This window comes from Micromesistius poutassou, assembly GCF_964030765.1.
Source record: "Micromesistius poutassou genome assembly, contig: SCAFFOLD_4675, whole genome shotgun sequence".
Lineage (NCBI taxonomy): Eukaryota > Metazoa > Chordata > Actinopteri > Gadiformes > Gadidae > Micromesistius > Micromesistius poutassou.
Window position 1 is genome coordinate 1 of NW_028179735.1, and position 12,500 is coordinate 12,500.

At 47.5% G+C, this 12,500-nt stretch overlaps 2 protein-coding genes across 2 annotated transcripts in view; both read left to right on the plus strand.

Annotated features, from left to right (window-relative positions):
* Positions 1-2,308: 2,308 nt before the first annotated feature.
* Positions 2,309-5,674, plus strand: LOC311372563 (neudesin-like; the record flags this gene model as incomplete). The annotated part of the gene is made up of 4 exons (XM_084489552.1): positions 2,309-2,401; positions 3,195-3,255; positions 3,730-3,833; positions 4,809-5,674. 4 exons carry the CDS (start codon positions 2,309-2,311, stop codon positions 4,938-4,940), a joined length of 390 nt encoding a protein of 129 aa, XP_084345678.1. The 3' UTR covers positions 4,941-5,674.
* A 5,023-nt stretch (positions 5,675-10,697) lies between these two features.
* LOC311372564 (moesin-like) overlaps positions 10,698-12,500 on the plus strand; it is a gene marked incomplete at both ends in the record, with an annotated part of 9,122 nt that continues 7,319 nt past the window's right edge. The window contains one exon of the mRNA XM_084489553.1: positions 10,698-10,796. Within this exon, the coding sequence (XP_084345679.1) occupies positions 10,698-10,796 (99 nt within the window). The remainder of the gene's footprint in view (positions 10,797-12,500) is intronic.

Consider the following 12,500-nt stretch of genomic DNA (forward strand, 5'->3'; position numbering starts at 1 on the left):
AGTCCGGACTTTCAAGTACAGACTTCCGAGAACGCGAGTACGCACTCTGCAATTGGAACAGCAGCGGACTCGATGATGCATTCTGGGATATTTAACGGTCCCAAGTCCACACGAGTCACCTCCGATGCGTCCTCGGTAGAACGGCCTCATCGAGAACGCATCGAGAACACTTCCGGGTTTTTACGACAGTACTTTACTTGACAGAACAGTGCTTGGGGCTACCACTGATGACGTTTACCGAGAACGCAAGTACAGACGAGTACAGAATTGAGAAACGGCTTTTGGTTCCAACACAACTAACCCCGCACCCCCCCCCCCCCCCTAATGGTCCCAAGTCCACACGAGTCACCTCCGATGCGTCCTCGGTAGAACGGCCTTCATCGAGAACGCATCGAGAACACACACACACACAGGTTTTACGAAGAGTACTCGCGTACTCGGAATTGGAACAGTGTTTGGGGCTACCACTGATGACGTTTACCGAGACGCAAGTACACGAGTACAGAATTGAGAAACGGCTTTTGGTTCCAACACAACTAACCCCGCCCCCCCCCCCCTCCCCTCCCCCCGCCCCCCACACGCCCCCCCCCCCCCCCCCCCCCCCCCCAGGCGCTCAGCTCAGAGCTGGCCCACGCCCGCGACGACAGCAAGAAGACCAGCAACGACCTGCTGCACTCGGAGAACCAGCGCGAGGGCCGCGACAAGTACAAGACCCTACGGCAGATACGCATGGGCAACACCAAGCAGAGGGTGGACGACTTCGAGGCCTTGTAGAGAGACGTCGCCGGCCCCCCCCCCGCTCTTATGAATCATTCACCCCCACACACCCACACACCCACACCCACACACCCCCACACACACCCCCACCCCCACACACCCACCCACACCCCCACACCAACACCCAGGGGGTGGTTTGTTGAGGGGGGGTGGGAGGGATCATCCCCCCCTTCTGTTGTTTTTGTTGTTGTTTTTTTTGGGGGGGGGGGTCAAATTTAATGTTTCATGTCTTTTTAGTTTGCATTAAAGATGAATGTTCAACTGTTGTAATGTAGGCTAATAGGGTCTACCATTTAACTTAAAAAAAAAAGAATTGGGCCTGTTGATTGCCTATTTTTTCATGATAAAAAAAACAATTAAAATTATAGCTGCTGCGCAGCAATGGGTCGGGTCCGGGCTAATTTTGGCAAATTCTGAGCAACAAACAGGAGAATAGGAAGACAGGACAGTTGACCTTATAATGTTCAATTTGCACCAGTTGAGGATTGAACCCACAACCTCTGGAACCAAAGACCATTGTCTATCGCACTGAGCTAATTGGCTAATTGGCAAGTGGCATTTCAACAGTGGCTTCACAAATTGAGTAAGCCATTCACTGTCGTGCAGTCAAAATTTCAGAAATTCAGTCATCTAAACAAAAATCTGATAATACATAAATTGCATCTTGACAGCATGGAAATGTTGGTGATTTGTTTTTAATGATAAGTGTTTTGCTTCATAAGAGAAAATATGATGTTTAAAAATTCCACTCTCACATTGGCTGCAGTTGTTCCCATGAGAGCAGAATTCAAAATGTTCTCAAAAATTCAGTTTTTGAGATAAAATTCTGATATTTGCCAAACTTCATCAACCATGACTCCAGAATATTCTCAATTTTTTTCAGGAAGATTGAAAATGTATTTATCAAGAATTTGATGGTATACGTTTACAGTACTGTTTACAGTCATACGTTTTCATGCACTGTAGGATCAATTTTTGCTTAATCAAAAATCCGAGAAACAAGTTTTGTTGAGGACGGTCTGGAGATGCTCTGTACCAAGTTTGGTGACAATTGAGCAAAAATTGTGGGAGGAGATACATTTTAAAAGTTTTACAGTTATTGAAAAAAACAGAGTGATGGACTTCATAATTTGTAATGAGTTTAAGTGGACCGGAATTACACGACACCGGCTCTAGGCATAGGCGGCATAGGCGACATAGGCGGTCGCCTAGAGCGCCATCTGCTGGAGGGGCGCCGCCAGTCACCCTCGAGGGAGAAAAAAAATTAATAATAATAATTAATAATAATAATAATTTTAGCTGCCCATTGGCGCCCTCCCTTCGTGTTCTGTCTTGAAAATAATACATATTAACAAAATAAAGAAACAGATAAACAATGACATGTTTCTCAATTATGGTGCTGAGTCACGTGACGTGTGGGGTCATTGGCTGCACACCTCAGAGGGTCAGATGTCACAGAGGTCAGGTCACGTCAAGTGACAGCGGGTTATGTTGTGATAACGTAATATTGTTGATAACGTTGACTTGCGAGATGAAACGGCCGTCAAAGCCCTCGGGTGCGCAGTACAAAAAGAGAAGAAAAGAGGAGGAGGAGAAGAAGTCCAAATATGAAGGTAACATTAACGTTATGTCATCTTTTTTTAAATACCGTTTTGTGTGAAGACGTTTCATTTGTATTAACGTTAGCTTGCTAGCTAGGTTGAAATAAAGCAACGCTAGCTTAACACTAGAACGGCCAAGACGGTCATTTTGACAGTTTTCAACGTTATATGTGCAATAACTTAGTTGAATGAAAAAAATGGAATACTGCTGTTACCTGACTTTTCCTAAAAGTGTCTGTATTTTAATTTAGAATATTTTTGATATAAATTACACATATGATATGTACAGTAATAAGTGAATCTACTCTATATCTGTCTAGATGCGCTCAAAAAATATTTCCAGACGCCCCTAACAGCTGCTGGAGAGGGGCGTGTTATGCGTGTAATGTGTGTTACACTGCAATTTCCCAACTTGGAATCCATAAAGTATATATATCTATCTACCTTTGGTTCAGATGTTTCCTTTTTTGGGGGGGGGGGGGGGACGCGTGGGGGTAATCTCGCCTAGGGCACCAAATGGGCTAGAGCCGGCCCTTGTGTGTGAGAGAGGGAGCGAGAGAGTGCGTGTGTATGGGATATGTGTGAACGCGTGCGTGCGTGTGTGTGTGTGAGAGACAGAGAGGGAGCGAGAGAGTGCGTGTGTATGGGATATGTGTGAACGCGTGCGTGTGTGTGTGTGTGTGTGTGTGTGTGTGTGTGTGTGTGTGTGTGTGTGTGTGTGTGTGTGTGAGGGAGAGAATGTGTGTGTTTGAGTGTGTTAATGCACCACGCCGATGTAATGAGGATAAAGTTGTATTTGTTGCCCCCCCCCCTAAGGACGGACAGCCCATCTACATGGCCGTCAAGGGAGTGGTGTTTGACGTGACGAAAGGAAAAGGTACGAACGCCAAAACGCCAAAGTGAAACTAAATCTGGTTCCATTATATTACCTGATAGATGTGACTTGGCCATGATATGCTTTTATAACGTGATCGACTGTACTAAAACATGCAGTATAACACAGCAGCACATGACAGGTACATCAACAACAACAACAACAACAACAACAACAATAGGAAGAACTACGAGTCTTCTGCTTCTGTGGATTTTGTTTTTTGTAAGTTTTTGTAAGAAAAAGACTCCTATAGTTCCTAGTTTCCAGTTCCCTCAGCGAGGGAACTAGGAACTAGGAGTCTTCTTCTTCTTTTTTGTTGTTTGCCTATTTTTCATCTCTCTATGCTTTGTGTTGTTTACTATCCGACACTGTGACACTATCTATCTCCACCAAACGGTACAGTTTGGTGGAGGGGAACTCCCCCACCGGCTGGGGAACAGTAAAGTCTAACCGGAGCCCTGTTGGTTTCACCTCCAGAGTTCTACGGTAAGGCGGCCCCTTACAACGCCCTGGTGGGCAGAGACTCCACGCGGGCCGTGGCCAAGATGTCCCTGGACCCGGCGGACATGACCCCCGACACGGTGGGTCTTGGGGGGGGGGGAGCAGGGACACCCTCCGCACTGCAGTGAACCACGGCGGCTCCGTGGAAGAGCAGGAGACGTTTGCGTTTAGGTCGAGGGCGTTTGGCAGACGCTTTTATCCAAAGAGACTCACTATAAGTTAATTTGTCAGAAGGAAGAGAAACAATATATCTCTGTGGGTACAGCGAGGATGTTCATAGAACCAAGTGCCAAGCACTAACCATCACTAGGTTAACCCGTTCCCCGTATACAATAACCATCACTGGGTTAACCCATTCCCGTATACAATAACCATCACTAGGTTAACCCATTCCCCGTACACAACAAGGATAGCTAGGGTAAGAGGCTACACAATGCTAAGTACTATTTTTTTTACACACAATCGACAATTTACACACTCAGTCGCTCCACCACCAGCCCACGCGCCGTCCGGGCAAGACGTAGCTTTAAGCTGGTTCTCTCTCGTGCTTTGGGAGCGGCCTACAACGGAGTGTAGAGCTATTGTAGGTGAAACTCGAGTGTTGTGCAGAGAGAGAGAGTGTCGAGATTTGAAAACAACCCTGTGCCCCGCCCCCTCCCTCCCCTACGAGTTCAGCGGTGTTGCATTTCACTCACCTGTGATTGACAAGGCTAGATGGATTCCTAGAACCAATCACAGAAGAGATGCCCTGATTGGTTGGAATGAGCCAGGAATTTGCGTCGCAATTGGCGTCATAGAGAGGCAGGCGAAGTTGAGGGGAAACTGATGTTCTCACAGCACAGTTCACCCACTGACAGCTGATGGCATTTCTCACAAGTTATACCCCAATAAAAGTTCTTAAATCTGAACTACTGCACCTTTTAAGCTGGATCATTGGTGCACCTTGTATGGACTTGAGAGTGGTTTTGGGGACACATGTGGATACAAAGAGGGGGTCAGAGGTCATGGAGGTTATGGTCTCTCACTGGTTCCCCTTCTCCTTCCCCCCCTATCAGGCGGGTCTCACCGCGGACCAGCTGAGTTCCCTGGAGAAGGTCTTTGAGGGAACCTACAAGACCAAGTACCCCATCGCCGGGTACACGGCCGCCCGTGTAGCCGGGCGGCCGTGTGATAGGCTAAAAAGATAGGTTTTAAGTTCTTTCTTAAAACTTTCAGTGGACTCTATACTGTGCAAGGTCGATGGTAGAGCATTCCAAAGGCGAGGGGCACAGGCCTGGAAAGAGCTCTCTGATGTCAGAGAGGGCAGGGCGGGGTTGTGGGAGTGGCGGCTATCTTAGTCATCTGAATAAACACACCGGAGGGAGACACTTGACCGGGTGTTTATGGGGGGTGTCACCCTGGGTGTGCCCTGGTGTTTATGGGGGGTGCCTCCCTGTGACTGGGCGGGCGTGCACCACACCAACGATAGATGATAGTGATAATGATGATAGTGATGATAGTGATGATAGTGATACGGAGGCGTACTCTGTACTCTCCAGCTAAAGAGCATCTGTAAGCCCCTCCCTACTGTACGTACTAGTGATCTGTATTTAAAGAATCCTACACTATAAGTGGCATCGGAGAATAGTGTCTGCTAAAATGACTTAATAGTGACAGTATAGCTGAAAGTGCCATAACACAGAATAAAGCACTTTTCCCCTGACACTGATGTTAGATATAGTACTACTAGGACGTAAAGTTATTAAGTCTTTACGAGGTTGTGCTGTTTGGTAGTTCCCCTCTCAGTCTAGTAATGGTTGACTTCCTGACAGACGCTGATATTCAACACCAGTAACACCAGCAGATAAGATCAACAAGACAAGACATTGTATGCATTGATATTCCATCTTTGGTGATTTAATTTAAAAAAAAAGTTTGTGGGAAGAAACCACAAAGGGTCTTTATTTTCTATTTTACGGTGTTTTTCTGAATAAAGGGCCTTAATCCTCAACCCTCTGAAAGACACAGTATTACTGATGTCAACTAGAGGGTGCTACACCTTGAATAAATGATATATTAATGATGTCAACTAGAGGGTGCTACACCTCGATGAAGTTAAAAGGTAGCACAGACAAGTGAAAGAGATTAGTTATTAGAGCGGTTAAGTACGCTTCCATTGTCCACATACCGCTCCTCACGCCAAAGAACTCCCCGCTGCGCCTCCTCAGGAACAACTCCTCATTGTGTGCTCCAGGGTCAAAGGTCGCTGGAGGGGGGGGGGGGGGGTGGGGGGGGCGTTAGGTGCTTCCGTTGTGATGAGCCTCCTCCCCCTCCCCCCCCCCCCCCGCCCCGCTGGAGGGGGCGTGTCTCAGAGAGGGTGCTGCTGGGGCGAGAGGGACAACCAACCACCACGTCACTGACCTCCAGCTGGGTTCAAAGGACGTCAGCCCTGCCCAGCCGCCAGCCGCCAGCCCTCAGTCAGGTGCAGCAGCTCGCAGGTCGCCCAGTCGTCCCTCTCTCTCCGCTCTGAGAGAACTTTCCACTGCTGCCGCTTGAAAACACTCCCAGCCAAGATGCCTAAAACGGTAAGATCCTCCTCTTTGGTTCCTCGTGGGGGGGGGGGATTTAGTGAAAACTAAATGCAATTATGTAAGGTGAAACAATGGTGAAATAATGACATGACGATGGTATAGTGACATTACCGCTTATGTCTTCTTTCTGGGTTAGGTAGATAGGTAACTGTGTAACTGGGTTTGTGTTGGATAGAGCTCTGTTCTGCTTTGTTCTTGACACCAAGTCATGAGAACCCAGCCACTTATGGTCAAGGACGTCAGTGACATAATGAATGGAGACACTAAAGGTCTAAAGGTATTTGCTGTTCAACCCAAAGTCAGTCGGCACAGATCGCAGACTTCAACAACAGCAGAACTCTGTAATACTGTAATATTCCATGAAGTGTACAGCTTCAAGACAAATATGTTTGTCAGGGTTTATTGTGGTATTCTTGTGTGGCAACTTGCAAGAGGGACCTAGCCCTCTTGGAATTTACTCATTAACCAGATGGTGTTTGCAGTTTGACCCCTGTCCCATCGTAGCTTCACATCGTACAACCATAGCTGAGGAGAGAGCGACTCTGAGGGCCCGCCGGGCGCTTTAAACCCCCATGAGATCATCTGGTGTTGGGATCGGGTCAGGCTACAGTAGGGATAGGGGTTAGGGGTGGAGATAGGGTCAGGCTACAGTAGGGTTAGGGTACAGTAGGGTTAGGGGTTAGGGGTGGAGATAGGGTTAGGGTACAGTAGGGTTAGGGTACAGTAGGGTTAGGGGTTAGGGGTGGAGATAGGGTTAGGGTACAGTAGGGTTAGGGGTTAGGGGTGGAGATAGGGTCAGGCTACAGTAGGGATAGGGGTTAGGGGTGGAGATAGGGTTAGGGTACAGTAGGGATAGGGGTTAGGGGTGGAGATAGGGTTAGGGTACAGTAGGGATAGGGGTTAGGGGTGGAGATAGGGTACAGTAGGGATAGGGGTTAGGGGTGGGGTTAGGCTACAGTAGGGTTAGGGGTTAGGGGTGGAGATAGGGTTAGGGTACAGTAGGGTTAGGGGTGGAGATAGGGTCAGGCTACAGTAGGGATAGGGGTTAGGGATGGAGATAAGGTTAGGGTACAGTAGGGATAGGGGTTAGGGTACAGTAGGGATAGGGGTTAGGGTACAGTAGGGTTAGGGGTCAGGGTACAGTAGGGTTAGGGGTTAGGGTACAGTAGGGATAGGGTTTAGGGGTGGAGATAGGGTTAGGGTACAGTAGGGTTAGGGGTGGAGATAGGGTCGGGGTACAGTAGGGATAGGGGTGGAGATAGGGTTGGGGTACAGTAGGGTTAGGGGTTAGGATTAGGATTAGGGTTAGGGTTAGGGTTAGGTTTTAAGGTGATGTAAGTGTTAGGGGTTAGGGTTAGGTTTTAAGGTGATGTAAGTGTTAGGGGTTAGGGTTAGGTTTTAAGGTGATGTAAGTGTTAGGGGTTAGGGTTAGGTTTTAAGGTGATGTAAGTGTTAGGGGTTAGGGTTAGGTTTTAAGGTGATGTAAGTGTTAGGGGTTAGGGTTAGGTTTTAAGGTGATTTAAGTGTTAGGGGTTAGGGTTAGGTTTTAAGGTGATGTAAGTGTTAGGGGCCGAGACAGATGTCCAGCTGTTCATGGAGCTCAGACCGCTCCTCACATGGCTCGATGCTTTGATGTACTTTATGATATATTTTGTTGACTAGTTCAACGTTTGGTCTCTAGGACAAAGGAGTCCTTCTGTTGGGAAAGTTCCCTTTTTTTTAGGAAATGCCAATAATAGGTCTGAATAATACCTGTGATACATCGGATGCAACTCTGCAGCGGTTACTTCAGATCATGACTCGACGCAACCAGAGTGAATCTCAGAGTGTGCTCTTATCATAACTTCAAGGGTGAACCTTCTTATCAAAGGGTGAATTCTCTGCAGGGTGAACAGTGACGTCTGAGTAGGCCGCAGGGTGGCTCCAGATTACGTATGCAGAGAACCTTCAAGGGTGCGTAGGGTATGCACCTTAGGGTGCCGTCTGCTGCGTGGTCAGCACGACGTACTCAGGCCCTACTCGCCAGGGGAGGAAAGTACTTTTGCTCATGTACCAATGTGAGGTATTCTTACTTGGGTTATACTTTTTCTCCACAAGTATTAGCATGTATATATCTATTACAGTATAATTATTTGAGTAAGGGTTTGCAAGAACCTACTTTTATTTTCTTGCTACTTCAGTTTCTGGACTACCTTCACCACAACAAGTACTAGCAGTAATACTTCAATAGTACACTGAATGGAGGACAATTCCTTTATAATTCAGCAAAGTAAAAGGATCAGAGTACTTTCCCCACTACAGCCTGTACTGTTGACAGAGCAACTAACTAAACACAGAGCAGGTTGAGAAGACCTGCTGATATATGGTTGGGTGGGGGGGGGGGGGGTACAACGGACACAACGTGTACAAACAGTTAATCCACATCCGATATGTGTCTCATTAGCCAATCAACATCTATCCGTGTTGCGCGCTTCGTGCAGAAACCGCGCTACAAAGTGCCGACCAAGGGAAGCAAAGCGTTAAGAAGGAGACGGCACGGTCTCACACACTTATTAAAGAGGTGTTTGTATTTGGTAATGAGTAACCGTCCAATCACCGGTCATACATACATATCCCGAGGCGGAAGCCGCGATGTAAAGGTTGTTGCTATTGGCGACGGTGATGAGACGGTGCGAGGGAATGTGGAGCCGTGGTTACGACGCCATGGTCCGATGTGTCACGACGTGTTATCTTTACGATGTGCCGGGGCGCGCACTAAAGAGTCACTTCATAAAACTGTTGGGTAACGCTTTAATGGGGTCAGGGTTCACGGACGATTGCTTTACACCGCGCCGAATTTTCCTTTGTGGAAAAGAGCAGGGGTGTCTTTTACTACGCGGTCACGTTGAAACGTTCTCCTCCATTAGTTACGTATCCTCACCATATGTTGTCCTGTTTGATCTGTAGTGTAGAATAGATGTTGTCATTGCACAGAGTACAGTGAAATTGAATGCGGGGGGGGGGGCTTTTATTGTGGCAGAGGTAAAAGCAGCATTCTTGTGGGTGTGTTGACTCAGTTGTGACTCTGTGGTTGCTAAGGGGTTGTTCAGCATTGTGCTGGTTGCTAGGGGGCCCGGGGGAGAGAATATCAGTGCCAGGTCGAGGAAACTTGGCAGCGCAGCGCTATTTAGATATTATAATCTGCTGTCTTGCAACCTTGCAGTCCCCTGGCAAGGAGAGTCCAGAGTCCGGGCAGATAGCAGCAGGCACCCTGGACTCCTGCACCGCATCAACACTGATTAAGACACCTGTAGGACTTAATTGGGAAACGCTTAAGACTTATTAAAGACACGTCTAAGAAACGCTTCAGTGCTTGTTAAAGAAGACTCGGGTTCAGGGACCGTTTAAGATGCACTGGAGACATTTACGAGAACTGTTTAAGCCATTAAACAGCTCGTTGAAGTTTGTCTCTAAGAACTACATCAACAAACTGTTTAAGCCATTAAACAGCTCGTTGAAGTTAGTTTCTAAGACCTACATCAACAAACTGTTTAAGCCATTAAACAGCTCGTTGAAGTTAGTTTCTAAGACCTACATCAACAAACTGGGGCGTACCGGTGGCTCGGTGGTTAGAGTGCGTAGAGGCTCAATACAGGCTCAGTCGCTACCGCACAGCCCCCCGGGTCCATTCCTGCCCGTGGTCCTTTGCTGCATGTCCACCCCTCTGTCTCCCACACCTTCCTGTCTGTCACTCTACCATAAAAAAATCATTAAAAAAAAAATATGCCAATGCAAGGATTTTAGAATATTTATTTTTTTGTCTGATGTTTATGAATACTAATAGTTCTTACAGCCTGTGTAGCCCAACTGGTGTGTTTCCCCGTCAACAGGCAGGTTAGGGTTCCATTCCTGCACTGCCTGGGGTACAAATGCACGTTGCTGGTATTGCAAGATGCTGAGAATAGCTTGTCTCTACCTACCTAACATAACATAACATACCATAACATAGCACAACATAGCATACCATAACATAGCATAACATAGCATAGCATAACATACCATAACATAGCATAACATAGCATACCATAGCATAACATAGCATACCATACCATAGCATAGCATAGCATAGCATAGCATAGCATAACATAGCATAGCATAACATAACATACCATAACATAGCATAGCATAACATAGCATACCATAGCATAACATAGCAGAGCATAACATAACATAACATAGCATAGCATAACATAGCATACCATAGCATAACATAGCATAGCAGAGCATAACATAACATAACATAGCATAACATAACATAACATAGCATAACCTAACCTAACTTAACGCATTTTGCTGGCGGTGTTGGCTGGGAGGTCATGTGACTAAAGAGAAGTGATGTGTGTTCTGCAGATCAACGTCCGGGTGACCACCATGGAGGCAGAGCTCGAGTTCTCCTTCAACCCAAACACCACGGGGAAGCAGCTGTTTGACCAGGTCAGTACCCTAACCCTGACCCCTGACCCCTGACCCATAACCAGAGTAATAGTCTAACCTGTCTAGAGGCTAGAGAAACAGTCTTACCTGTCCTGGTGGGTGTGGGTGTGATGAGTCTAACCAGTGCTGGTGGGTAACAGTCTAACCAGTGCTGGTGGGTAACAGTCTAACCAGTGCTGGTGGGTAACAGTCTAACCAGTGCTGGTGGGTAACAGTCTAACCAGTGCTGGTGGGTAACAGTCTAACCAGTGCTGGTGGGTAACAGTCTAACCAGTGCTGGTGGGTAACAGTCTAACCAGTGCTGGTGGGTACCAGTCTAACCAGTGCTGGTGGGTAACAGTCTAACCAGTGCTGGTGGGTAACAGTCTAACCAGTGCTGGTGGGTAACAGTCTAACCAGTGCTGGTGGGTACCAGTCTAACCAGTGTGATGTGGGTGTGGGTGTAACATGTGATCCTGATAACACCCCCCGGTGCTTCCTCTGAGTCACCCTGCTGTCGACCCTCCGATACCGAGGGGTCAGGACACATTCCTCCCTGAAGCATCCCGCAGGCGCACCCTCCGCTGGGACCTGGAGAGGAGGTCTCACTGCGTCTCTAGGTCTCACTGCGTCTCTAGGTCTCACTGCGTCTCTAGGTCTCACTGCGTCTCTAGGTCTCACTGCGTCTCACTGCGTCTCTAGGTCTCACTGCGTCTCTATAGGTCTCACTGCGTCTCTAGGTCTCACTGTGTCTCTAGGTCTCACTGTGTCTCTAGGTCTCACTGCGTCTCTAGGTCTCACTGCGTCTCTAGGTCTCACTGCGTCTCACTGCGTCTCTAGGTCTCACTGCGTCTCTAGGTCTCACTGCGTCTCTAAGTCTCACTGCGTCTCACTGCGTCTCTAGGTCTCACTGCGTCTCACTGTGTCTCTAGGTCTCACTGTGTCTCTAGGTCTCACTGCGTCTCTAGGTCTCTAGGTCTCACTGTGTCTCTAGGTCTCACTGTGTCTCTAGGTCTCACTGCGTCTCTAGGTCTCTAGGTCTCTCTAGGAGACCAGTGGTTCTCAAACTGTGGGCCGGGGTCCCCAGAAGGACACGAACAACATTTCTATTCAGCAAATGTTAAAGCGATACGTGCCTGCATACAACTTCAACACATTATTGGCATTTCCTTTCAATATTTAAACAAGCTGTAACTCTGAGACGTAATCAAGAATAATCATTTTAGCAGCCATAGAAAAATGATCCACGCAGCAGATTAGATCCATAAAAATACAAATGTAACTGTAAACAGGCCTCAGATGATTTTATGTTTTATGTTACAATAAAGGGCAAAGTGGAGAGGAAAAGAGGGCGATAGGAGAGTCCTTCTGCTAGATGTTTCCCAAGTTCACATGCTTTATCTTACCACTTTCACCGTGGATTAGTAGATGTGGTGGAATCCAGTAGTGTTCCTCTGTGGTTTAGGAAGACTTAAAGGTCCCATGACGTGCCGCCAGGTGTGGTGTGATTAGCCGGCTAATCACACCACACCTGGTGGCACGTCGTCATGGGACCTTTAACGAGTGAAGAAGAGTCGACTACGTGAGCCTTCGAGCGTAAAGGTAGCAGACCCATAATTAGTGCTACGAGCCACGCCTGGGCTGGTCCAACAACGCTAGTCTGAGAAAAGGCTATCTTCTGCTTGCATCCAGCATGGCATTTCCCTCAGAAAATCATTAGCCGTT